This window comes from Elephantulus edwardii, unplaced genomic scaffold (genome assembly GCF_000299155.1).
Source record: "Elephantulus edwardii isolate Elephantulus edwardi_28Jun2011 unplaced genomic scaffold, EleEdw1.0 scaffold00269, whole genome shotgun sequence".
NCBI classification, from domain to species: Eukaryota; Metazoa; Chordata; class Mammalia; order Macroscelidea; family Macroscelididae; genus Elephantulus; species Elephantulus edwardii.
The window spans coordinates 1866675-1878293 of NW_006400019.1; the positions used below are offsets into that span (position 1 = coordinate 1866675).

Genomic DNA, 11619 nt, shown 5'->3' on the forward strand with positions numbered 1-11619 from the left:
CACACACACACACACACACACACACACACACACACAGACACACACAGACACACACACACAGAGTGTCTGTGGGGGCCCAGAGGCTGCCTCCACCCTTCCCTTCACTAGGAACAGTCCCTGTCATTCCCCCTGATGACCAGGACCAAGGGCGGTTTACTCCACACACCGCGGAGACCCAGCTGGGTGCTCCTGGAGCACTGCGTGGGGAGGCCTGAGGGCTAATGCAGCCTGCTCTGGCCTGTTCTTCACCTGGCCGCCCACGTCAGGAGACCCAAACAATGGCTCTGGACACGAAAACCAGCATGTACTTCCTGGTTGATGACGGCTATCAATGCTGGGGAGCTGCCATCTCCCTGCGGACACGACCCGCCACAGTGAGGGCCTGCCCAGGCCTCACCCAGCTGTCTCCTTTTGCTGGTCCTGCCTGGAAGCCTTTCTAATGAAGTCTGTGAGTCACTGTGGTGAGTTATCAACCCGTGGGTGGAGTGCGACCAACAGGTCCAAAGTGTGGATTCCTGATGGTCCCTGAATTTGTAACCAGTTGGTCAGAATTGGGATTGGTTTAAGGACCCCTCAAACCTGCCTGGCTATGGTGGTCATTCATGGCCAGACAGGGGCCACAGGGCAGTGTGGAAACTGATGAGCCGGCCTTGAGGGCCAGGACACCTACTCTGACGAGGGCTTTCTCCAGGTGAACAAGAAATGGGGTTACTGGCAGTGCAGCTGAGCCTACTACACCTTGGGTGTCATCACAGCAAATGTCACATGTACGTCCCTGAATGGTCAAGATCTGAGAGAGCCTTCTCGACTCCACTACCTGTCCCACCATGAACTCCCACAAAGAACCTGCCTGGGGTGGGACTCCGAAGAGGGGCTTACCATCGCAAAGCCCACGTCCGCCTTCTTCAGGGCCGGGCCATCATTGGTGCCGTCTCCGGTCACGGCCACCACCTGCCTCTGCTCCCCAGTTGTGCTGTCGATGATCCCTGAACACAAGGACATGGTGGGGCTCTCTGTCACTGGGACAGTCCCCTCCCACCCGGGGGACAACCTGTACACCTCAGCATCACTGATGCTGCTGGTGCAAGTAGAGGTGGGGGGCTCCCCCTCAGCAGCACTGGGTGTGCCTGTCCTCCAGTGGGGACCTGGCTTCGCATCGGGGCGGGGGGGGGGCAGTGCATGCCACGTGGCCACTGCTTTTACCTTTCACGAGGGTGTGTTTGTCGGTCGGAGAAGAGCGGGCAAGAACCCTCAGCTTGGGCCATACCTTCTCCAGCCGCTCATGGTCAATCCGGACAAGAGAGAACAGGGTGAGGACGCGGAGGGGGGGGGGGGGGGGGGGGCGGGCGCTGGGCCAGAGCCCCAGCCCAAGGTGGGAAGGGCCGGGCCGGACCGGGCCGCGGCACAGCCAGCAAGAGCATGCTGCCTGGGCCTGAGGACACCCTGCTGGCCCCACGCGGAGCTTGGAGCTCGGCCAGGACTACCTCGCCTTTCTCGTTGCGGATTCGCCGGTTGAACTCCTTCCCCTCCAGGCACAGGAAGTCCTCCCCAGGTTGCAGAATGCCACACTTGACTGCGATGGCCCTGGCTGTGTTGATGTTGTCCCCTGTCACCATGCGGACAGTGATGCCAGCTCGCTGGCACTTGCGGATGGCTTCAGGGACCTGCAGGAGGCAAGGAGGTGGACGTCAAGGCCACTCAGATGGGCAGGGCCAGCATCCTGGCACCCCACTTGCACTGAACAGGGACTCAGACTCTGGGCTCTGACTCCAGCAGGTAGGCAACCCGGTCCTGGCACCCCTTCCACGCGCTTGTTTCCAGATATGACATGAGACCCCTGAAGACAGGAAAGGGGGGCAAACACCGCATACAGGGTAGAAGAGACTGAAGGCTTTGGAGCCTCTGAAGTGGGGGATCCCACTGGGGAAGGTGACCCAGTGACACCTGCATCCTGTTCTGTGAAGTAGCTCAAAGGATGAGACCTGGGAGTTACCACTGGATGTTAGCCCGGCCACAGCCCCTGGGATTGGGCCCGGAAGGGATGGGGATGCAGGGTGTGACACTTCAAGCTGAAGGGAGACAAGCTCCTTCTCGGGCGGAATTGTGGAAAGGCAGCCCTGTGCTGCCACCGCGTGGTCAGGAAGAGGCCTGTCCAGGCTTGTCCTAGCTGGACCTGGCCAGGCCATCCCTGCAGTCGCAAAGTGGCTGCACCCCCAGCAAGTGCACAGAGCCAGCCTTCCCTGGGGGCCACGCTGGAGTCCATCCATCTGCGACACTGGGCCCTGCCAGTGTCTGGCCTCAGGGTCTCCCTGCCTGCCTGCCCGTCTGGACTTGGCCAGGGCCCTGACTGCTCTCCATCTCTGCTAATCTGACATTAAGGATCCTGAAAATCACCCCTAAACCCAACAACGACATCCCAATCTGAGAACCCAGGGCCAAGTCAGGCTTGGAGAGAGTTTTGGCTTTAACCAGGAGAAGGGTCCAACGTTCTGGAAGGTTCAGCCACCCGCCCCCCAACCTGGTCTCATTTCAGCGTCTCAAACTGAGTGACTTGGATCACGTGGCTGTGTTTCTGAGGACTGGGGACCCTGAGGGGTTCCTCGGCTGGTGCTCCCTGCTTCGTCCTCCAGGAGGGGCAGAGGGGGCAAGCTGACTGGCCTGGGGTTCTGGGGGACCCCATCCACACAGTGCTCTGGGCCTCACATGTCCCAGGTAGCGAGAGTCACAAGCCAGAGTCCTCTCCCCTCTGCTCCACTCCTGCAGGAACAGAGGTTCACCACCCCCGCCCCCCATCCCAGCCAGCTCTCTGCTCTACTCCTTCTCTGGACTCTTTTTCAGTGGCTCTCATGTTCGGTGGCTCTCTGTTCCGGCTACACACCCACTTCCGTGGCATCACTTATAGATGCTTCTGGAATCACTCCCCCGCCAGGACCTTTGCTGTCAGTGCCCTGTTCCGGCAACCCCAACCAAACCTTCAGTCCAGAATGTTCCACCAATCCCTGAAATCTTTGTCCCTCAGCCCTGCTCCCACCAAGCTCTCCTCTGTGACCCCGGGCTCGCCCTTGACATCTGTGGTGCAGTGCCCACCCCCATGGCCTTGCCACCCAGCACAGGTCACCTGCCAGCAGGTGTGAGTCTGGGGACGCTTCCTGGATGAGGGCATCTACCTCGGGGCGCACGGGGTCCTCAATGCCCACCACGGCGATGCAGGTGAGGTCAGCCACCACCTCATTTTCGTTGTCCCACTCAGGTTCCTGGACTGCCGAGAAGTCCCGGTAGGCGATGCAGATGGTGCGGAGACCATCACAGGCCATAGGCTCAATGACCCTCTTCACCATCTCATCCCGGTCCCGGGGGCGGAAAGTGCGGAGCTCCCCGCTGCTGTTCAAGATGGTGGAGCACCTGGGGTAGGAGCAGGCAAGGCCAAGTGAGCTGGAGGCGAGCCGTCAGCCCAAGCAGCCCCCCAGGCAGCCCCTGAGGCAGCTCCCCAGGCCTCGGGGCTTTCCGATGGAGGCTCTCTTCTCAGCGCAGTTGTGATGAGGGAGCTTTGGGAAAGCCGAGGGCAGCCCCCTCACATGGAACCCTGAAAACTTCTGGAAGCTTTTCTCAGCAGGAACCAGGAGGCAGTGCTCTGGGGGTAGGAAGATGAACAACAGCATCCAGGAGCTTCTCAATGGAGCGGGGGCTTGGAGGTGTGCTAGGTGCCCATCCGCCACCTTATTTTGAAGAGTTTTAGTGCAATTAAGTCACAGACTATATAATCCACCTTTGGAAAGGCCTAGTAGATGTCTGTGCACTCACTACAGAATTCTAGAACATTCTCCTAGACCTCAAAAGCAGCTTTCCCCCCATGGGCTCCATTCACCCCCAGCCATCAGTCTGTCCCAGAAGCCTACTCACTTTTTCAGGAGGATCTCTGAGGCCCCCTTGCTGAAGAGGCGGAAGCCCCCGTCAGGCATCTGGATGACCGTGCTCATGGACTTGCGGACTGAGTTGAAGGTGTAGACCTTGTAAAGCTTGTCCTCTGGGATCTGCTCCCGCACTGGCTGGAAGTCCCGCTTGAGGTCCAGCACGAAACCCAGCAGTGCACACTCTGTTTTATTACCCACTTGACGTGGGAGGGCACCTTCCTTCTCTGGAGGCTACAAGAACAAGAGGCACCAATGACTGCGATGCCCTGCCCTCCCCGTTGCCCCAGGGCCCCAGGTCAAGCTTGGAGCCAGGGCAGAGCTCCTGTGTAGCCTGCAGAGCCAGGCCCCGGTGGCAGAGTGACCAAGTCACGCAGCTTTCCCATCACTCCCTGAGCCTAGAAGCGGCAAGGAGTCCTGGGGCCAGAGCACCCTGTCAGGTCAAGGCCACAGAGATGGTGCCCGCGTGCCCCGTGGACCACCTGGCTCTAGCATGAGCTGCAGGTGCCGCCCGCCTGCCCCAGGGCTCACTAGTATTTTGGTGGTGTAGGCACTGTTGATGGAAATGGCGTGGACCAGGAGGTCGAGGGTCTTGGGGGTGAGGGCACTTGCAGCCGGGATCTCCTTGTAGTGGGTGTCCCCCAGGTAGGACTGGACCACCGTCATGCGATTGGTGGTCAGTGTGCCCGTCTTGTCAGAGCAGATAGCTGTGGCGTTGCCCATGGTCTCGCAGGCGTCCAGGTGGCGTACCAGGTTGTTGTCCTTCATCATTTTCTGGGAGAGGCACAGGGCGAGTGGGACTGGTGTTAAGCAGACCCCCTGCGAGGCCATCTCCCCTCTCAGGCTCCCTGCTGATCCTGGGGCTCTCCCACACTCTGCCCACTGTCCTCCAGGGTCTTCCCTCCTTGTCAGGCTGACCAGGACCTCAGGTGGTCGGCCAGGCAGCCCACCGTCCAGGTCCACGGCCCAGCTCAGTGGAGCCTCTGCCCAGCCAGGGCCCACTCGGCCCACCTCGCTCCCTGAACCATTTGTCTTCTTTCTCATGTAACTTTGAAGCGTGCATGCTTCTTTTTCCAAATCGTATAATCATGTCTTAATGGCGTAAACGACTCTCTCTAGTTCTGAAATTAGCTCACTTCAATGCCAGACATTCAGATTCAAGACTTTTATCTGCAAATGTCTTGATTTTGCTTTCATTCGTCCAGCATGTCTGTGCCGGGTTTGCTTTCTGGTTGTTTTCTGTCCTCCACACCCTTGTGTGTGCAGTGTGTCCCCGCTCACTATACCCGCTCCGTCTTTATTTGGGGAGATTTGAGAGTCCTGGGCTGCCTGACCACCAGGACTGTCCGCTCCAGAAACCCCACCACCCTGCAGGGCCTCTACCTACAGTTAGCTCTCGTACCTTGACAGAGTAAGCCAAGGAGATGGTGACAGCAAGAGGCAGGCCCTCTGGGACTGCCACAACCAGCACAGTGACCCCGATGATGAAGAATTTGACAAAGTACTGCACATAGACAGGTGTGCACTCGGCCAGCCACACTCTGCCCTGGAGGACGAAGGTCTCGATGACGAAGTAGAGCACTAAGATGATCACAGTGATGGCGGACATCACCAGCCCTGGGGGGGGGGGGTGAAGAAGGGTTGGGAGGAGCGCGCGCGGCTCGGGGTGCGGCGAGAGGTGCATGCGGGCCTGCTGGCACAGGGCGTGGGCCAAGGCTGACCTGCTTTTCCGATCTGTACAGCCAGCTTGGTCAGCTTCCCCTGAAGGACAGACTTCTCCTTCTTGGGCACGCTGGCTTTCTTCTTCTCCCGCTCCTCCACCTCCCCACCCTCTGCGCTCTTCAGGGGCTGCATCTCCATGGCAACAGCCCCGTCCTGCTTCTTAGCTATGCACAGAGGAAGGCAGGACCCAGATGAGGACCTGGGCAGAGGGGCCAAGAGACTCCAAGGGGCTTTCATGGGGTGGGGCCAGAGGCACACCACTGTCCAAAAGGTCACGGGGTCACCTGCTAATTCTCGGCCTCCCTCCTCAGTCCTGGAGGGACAAGTAGGTCCCATGGGCCTGAGTGCCACAAGGAAGAGGGGGAAGAAACGTGGCTCACAGCCACTGGGGAACCACAAAGGACTTCACCTTCTTCTCTGCTTCCCCAGCCCTGCCTAGGCCCCTCAACTCTGCACGTCCTGGTGCAATTAGTCACTTCCAATCGCTCCCTCTGCCCCTCCTCTGGGAGGGCACCCAGGACAGGGGTCCCCCAGGCATCCCGGGTGCTCATCTCATCACGTGGGCTCCAAGGCTCCTGTTTCTGTGCCCCTCCCATGCCCCTAGTCCTCTGCCAGCTGTCAGAGCCTCACCTTTGGTCTGGCTGCCGTCCATCGCCCCGTCCTGCTGCTTGCCTGTAACAGAATAGGGACAGGACAAGGGAACTTGAGAGTACACGGTCACAGAGGATGGAAGACAAATGGCGAAGGGTAAGGGGAGGAGAAGGGTCTTTTCAGTGTCCCCACCTGGACCACCTTAGCCTTCCAAGGACACTGAGCCCTCCAACCAGCAGGGGGCTTCTGTGAGTTCAGAGACTGCTAGGTGTCTGAGCCAGGGCAGAGCCTCAGACAGGGCAGCCGCTGAGAGAGAGGCCTGCGGATGCCAGGCCCACCCCTCACCCCTTTGTGGACTCCCATGGAGCAGAGATGTCACGGGCCTCAAGTCACCACAGGCCTCCACACACCAGCCACCACTGCCTCTCTGACCCTTGCCCACACACTGCTTGGTCCATCCACTGACGTGACCTCCACTGAGTACTGCAAGGGACACAGGTCAGGTCTGGGGTACAGACCAGAGGTAGGAGGAGGCAGGCGGCAGATCCGAGTTCTCAGAAACCCTGGCCCCAAGGTCAGACGATGCCCTTTGGGGAACCTGCCAGGCTTTTGGCCTGGCGCTCTGAGCCCAGGCTCAACCAGGAGAGGGCATCCCCAGGAGAAAACAAGAGGGAATGGTTTCTCAAGCCCTCTCCCCAGGGCCAGGAATGGGCAAATGGGTCAAAGGGGGCACCAGCAGTCAGGCGGAGAGGAGGGAAGGGCGTGGACACAGGAAGCTGCCAGGCCTCCTGGCTTACCTTTCTTATCTTTCTTCTCCTCCTCTCCACCAGCTCCAAGCAAGGTAAAGATGATGCCTGTCTGCGAGTTCACCCCCACAGCCGTCACCACCATCCTTCCAGAACCTTCCATGACATGAGTGCCTGGCACAGCAACAGAGAATGACTGCAGCTGAAGGCCCCTGGGCTCCTCCCCAGCGTCCAGAGGGGCCAAGCTCTGGCTGCAGCTCGAGGGCCCGCCCCTCTCTGACTCCTGCTCCGAGACCACCATCCTGCCTCCATTAGGCCTGCTGTGCTGGGGGCGCACCTGAGAGAAGCATGGGGTCTTTGTCGGCCGACTTGCGCACATGGTCCGACTCCCCGGTCAGCGAGCTCTCGTCAATCTTGAGGTCATTACCCTGGATGAGCACACCATCGGCAGGCAGCAGGTCCCCTGGAGGCCAGGCAGGTGGAGGCATTGGGCGGGGCCCTCTCCCCACCCCTCTTCCTTCCCCACCCGACCCCCTTGTCTAGCAACCCGGGGGAGGCCCTTCACCTCAGCTCCCCTCCACCCAGCCCGAGGACGGCTACACTCACCGTACTTGACTTGGGCGATGTCCCCGACCACCAGAGCTGCCACCGGCACCTGCAGGAGCTGCCCATTCCGGATGACCGTGAACTTCTGCTCCTGCTCGATGCGGCTCTGCAGCCCCCGGAACTGCTTCTCTTTGCTCCAGTCGTTGAAGGCTGTGACCAGCACCACGCAGATGACTGACAGCAAGATGGCAGCCCCTTCGATCCAGCCGGCCTCGGCCTCACCCTCATCTTCCGCCCCGGCCGCCACGTTCCCACAGGCTGTGCAGGGGCAGAGGGACAGCAGGGGCGGAGAGGACCCCCTCAAGGCCTGCCCTCCCCGAGGCCCCTGCCCGTCCTCCCCAACGCCCCTCTGGCCCTGTCCCTCACCCTCACTCTCCTCTCCGGGGGGCGCATAGAAGGAGAGGCCCAGGGAGACGATGGCGGCCACTTCCAGGATGATGAGGGTCACGTCCTGCAGGGCCTCCCACACCAGCTGGAGGAAAGTCTTGGGCTGCTTGGGCGGGATGAAGTTCTGCCCGTAGATCTGCCTGCGCTTCTCCAGGTCACTGACATTGTCTGCGAGGCCTGACGCAGGGACAGAGGGGAGCTGGGTGAGGACTCTGTCTGCTCCGCACGGTTCCTGTCCTTGCCAGGCTCTCCTGCTGGCCTGGGTATCAGACAGGAGGCGGTACTGAGGTGTGCCCATGACCTTGGGTCTGCCCCGCCTCCAAAGGGGGCTCTAAAGGGCAGGCAACGTCCAGACTGGGGACATGGACAAATGGGCTTTGGGAAACAAGGCAGGCCCAGGATAGGCAACCAGTGGCAAGCCTGGGGGTCAGTCAGGGGCTGCCAGGCCAAGGGGGTATGCATGTAGGGGGATGTCAGTAAGGCTTCACCCAGAGGCTGAGGCCACCTGTCTCCGGACCGGCACATTCCCTGTGTCAGCCTTGCAGGGGTTGATTACAAAGGGGTGCAGAACCTACGCCTGGGCCCCAGGCTCAACCTTGTTATCAGCATTACCGCCTCACCCACCAGTGGGCTGGCGCGCCCAGGCCTGGCCTTGCCCTCTCTGAGATCAGCCACTTCAGGGTCGAGGTAAAGAAAGCCACAGAAACTTCTGAAGCTTGGGAACAGAAGCTAGGTCCCATCTGCTTTCAGGGCTTGAGTGTGCAGCCCACACTGGCCCCAGGATGGCTGCTGGCTGCTCCCACCTGAGCTCTGGCCCCAGCCTGATGCCTCTCACAGGGGCAGGGGCACCAGAAAGGACAGATCCCTGACACTCAGAGGAAGGCATCCGAGACTCCACGCAGTAGTGCTCACAGGAGCTGAGGGGGAAGAAGGTGGGGGGGGGTGTTCCTGGGTGGGACAGGGGTTTCTGGGAAGGAAGGCCATGCAGCCTGTGGGTTGCAAGACCAAAAGCCCTGGTCCAATCTTGGCACATCCGTCCAGTGTCCTCCCCACACAGATGGGGGGCAGCTGTCCCTGCCCTTCTCCTGGCGGCTCAGGTTCCCATGGGGCTGCAGGCCTCTCTCTGAAGGTGGGGGCAGGGGCAGGAGGTCATGGGGTGGGGTCTGCCTGGGTGGGGACTCCCAACAGGAGATGGGGCCTATGGGTCAACCGCATCCTGCCTGCTTTGCTCACACGAGCCAGACTTCCTCCCTGCCCCTCACGCCTTCCATGCCACCATCACCCTTTCTCTTGGCCTTGAATTGCCTTTGACGCTGTAGGAATGCTCTACCACTCCTGCTGCCCTAGACAGGGCAGTGGCCCTGGGCTGGGCTTGTGGCCTTGCCTCTCTTGCCAAGTTGGGGCTCCTGACAGGCCCCAGGCAGCTGCAGACCCTACAGTCAGTCTGGACTCCCCTTGTTCCAAGGTGTGGGCCAGAGGCCAGGCAGTTGGCATGGACACAGATGGGCAGCCTGCCCACAGCAGAGGCCAGATACCATCAGAATTGGATTTGAGCCATATCATATCAGCGAATGCACCCTTCTATTATGGGCTGCTCATGCCCGCGCGGGCCTGGGTCTGCATTTCTGGTGGGTCCACCCTGCTTCAGGATGCCTTTGGGGCCAACATCCTAGATGCTCACGGAAGCCTCCCCACCTGGCCCCTGGTTCCATGCGCACCCTCTACCAGCTAACCTGGTCCTTCCCACTACCTCAGGCCACCCTGGGAACTCTTGGGAGCAAATCAGCAGGTGTTTGAACCTGCAGCTGCCTAAGAATAGGAGAGAGAGTCCATGCTCTGAGCCTGAAGGCTTGAGGAAGGATGCAGGCCTGGGCTGGCCTGGGCAAGGGGAACCCAGGGGACATGCTGATCAGGGACCAGGCCACCCACCTGGGGCCCTGTCCTTCCCCAGCCTTGCTTCCTCCCCGGGCAGCTGGTGGAATCCAGCAGGTTCCCAGGGGCCTTGACATTTTCAATATTTCACAAGGCCTGACAGGCAGAGGGCAGAGCAGCTAATGCAAGCTTGTCTGCTTCCTCTTGGTGGGGTGGGGGGGGGCACAGCCTTTGCTGCTAGATGGTCCTCTACCCCATCTCCCCCCAAGGCCCCAAATCTCAACATGACCACAAGCCTGGCATCTCACTGTTCAGGCTGGTGCATGTGGTGAGCTGAGGCCGGGAACTCAGGATGGAGTCACTCCTGACCTGACCCCTTCCCTCCCATCTGGCCCACCTCCCCTTACCCTCTCACACACAGAGGGGGCTCTCTGGCATCCAGCCAGGGCTGAGGAGGGCTATGGGGTCCTGTCTGTGTTCTCAAGGCTCAGAAGGGGGGCCAGCACAGTGGGAGGCGGACAGGAGGGCATGTGTCCAGGGGGTTTATTTATAAACCAGAGCTGACAGGCCTTGGTGATGGATGGGACCAGGGCAGAGGGTGACAGTGCGGTGGATGGAGGTGCCGAGCTGGGTGGCTGCTGAGATGACTCAGCGCGCCAGAGGCTCTGCCTGGACCGGGCAGGGGCTGCCCAGCAGCCAACAGAGCTTCCGGAAGGCTGCGGCTCCTGGACCGTGGAGCCAGAACGGACTCCTGCACATCCCAGCCTCACAGGCAAGCCCCCTGGGGCCAGAGATGGCGGACAGAAGAGCAGCCTGGCCCACCTACACTCTGTGGGACAGCCTCTAGCAGTGCCAGCCAGCTTCTGTGCCCAGCTTCCAGGGCCCTTCCCACCAGGTCCACACGACTCTACCGTCCCTCCCCTGCCTCTGCTTAGCACAGGACTGAGCCTGGGGTGCACTCATGGGGTCAAGCCTTTGTCCTCTGCTCATGGGGGCCACCCTAGCCCAACTGGCAGATGTGAGCCTAGGATTTCAGCCTGGGGGCCCGAGTTCTGTCTGTTTTCACTGTTCCCTTTTTACATAGCTCAACACTAAAGGTGTGACCACAGCAGGGACCAGAGGTACTGGGGACAAGGACTCAGCCTAGAGGAGCAGGAACCCCAGCTCAGGTGGATGGGTAGAGGCTGGGGTTCACCTGCCTTGTGGCCGGGGCGGAGGCAAGCAGGACCACCACGGGCCTGACCTCCAAAGAGCCCTTGACCGTGGCCTATCTCCAGGCCAGGTGGTGGGTCAGGCTCGCTCTGCCAGCACCTGTTCCTGAGCCTCTGGCATGCTTACCCTCAGTAGGGGAGGTCTTCAGCCTTCTGCACAGCCCCCCGACATCCCCATAGTCTTCCTGGATCTTCTGCAGGGCCTCAGCCCCGCGCACCTCCATAAGGGAGCGCAGCTCGGCCAGGGTGCACCCAAAGCCTCCAGCGTGGGGGGCATCTCGCTGCTGCTGGGACTTGGGGTAGAACTCCACGGAGCTGTTGGCCATGTCCCCCATTCTGTCTGATGAGGCCAGGCTGGGACGAGAAGAGGTCAGGCTTTCTTGCAGGTACAACTCCAGCTAGACTGTGCCTAGGGACAGGCCCTGCCTGAGGTCCCAGCGCGTCGCTGAGATTGATGACAGAAGTTGGCCAAGTGCAAAGACCTGGAGAGGAGAAGCCAGGTTGAGGCCAAAGGTCAGATAGAAGCACAGTCCCCACCCTTACCCTCTGAGCCTCTGCGACTGGGGGCGCCTGTCT

General features: G+C 60.6%; 1 protein-coding gene across 4 annotated transcripts in view; it reads right to left on the reverse strand.

Annotated features, from left to right (window-relative positions):
* ATP2B3 (ATPase, Ca++ transporting, plasma membrane 3) overlaps nucleotides 1–11378 on the reverse strand; it is a 28724-nt gene extending 17346 nt beyond the window's left edge. For 2 of the 4 annotated variants that reach the window (XM_006899940.1, XM_006899943.1), the window contains exons 1-14: nucleotides 11171–11378; nucleotides 7940–8137; nucleotides 7574–7831; nucleotides 7305–7430; nucleotides 7019–7141; nucleotides 6261–6302; nucleotides 5630–5794; nucleotides 5311–5525; nucleotides 4440–4682; nucleotides 3901–4142; nucleotides 3168–3402; nucleotides 1486–1664; nucleotides 1204–1292; nucleotides 880–986 (exon numbers count right to left, since the gene is read on the reverse strand). In XM_006899940.1, coding sequence (XP_006900002.1) covers nucleotides 880–986; nucleotides 1204–1292; nucleotides 1486–1664; nucleotides 3168–3402; nucleotides 3901–4142; nucleotides 4440–4682; nucleotides 5311–5525; nucleotides 5630–5794; nucleotides 6261–6302; nucleotides 7019–7141; nucleotides 7305–7430; nucleotides 7574–7831; nucleotides 7940–8137; nucleotides 11171–11378 — 2430 coding nt within the window. Of the gene's footprint in view, nucleotides 1–879; nucleotides 987–1203; nucleotides 1293–1485; nucleotides 1665–3167; nucleotides 3403–3900; nucleotides 4143–4439; nucleotides 4683–5310; nucleotides 5526–5629; nucleotides 5795–6260; nucleotides 6303–6828; nucleotides 6844–7018; nucleotides 7142–7304; nucleotides 7431–7573; nucleotides 7832–7939; nucleotides 8138–11170 lie in introns of all 4 variants that reach the window. The other 2 variants (XM_006899941.1, XM_006899942.1) reach the window with 2 other exon arrangements.
* Between the last annotated feature and the right edge of the window lie 241 nt (nucleotides 11379–11619).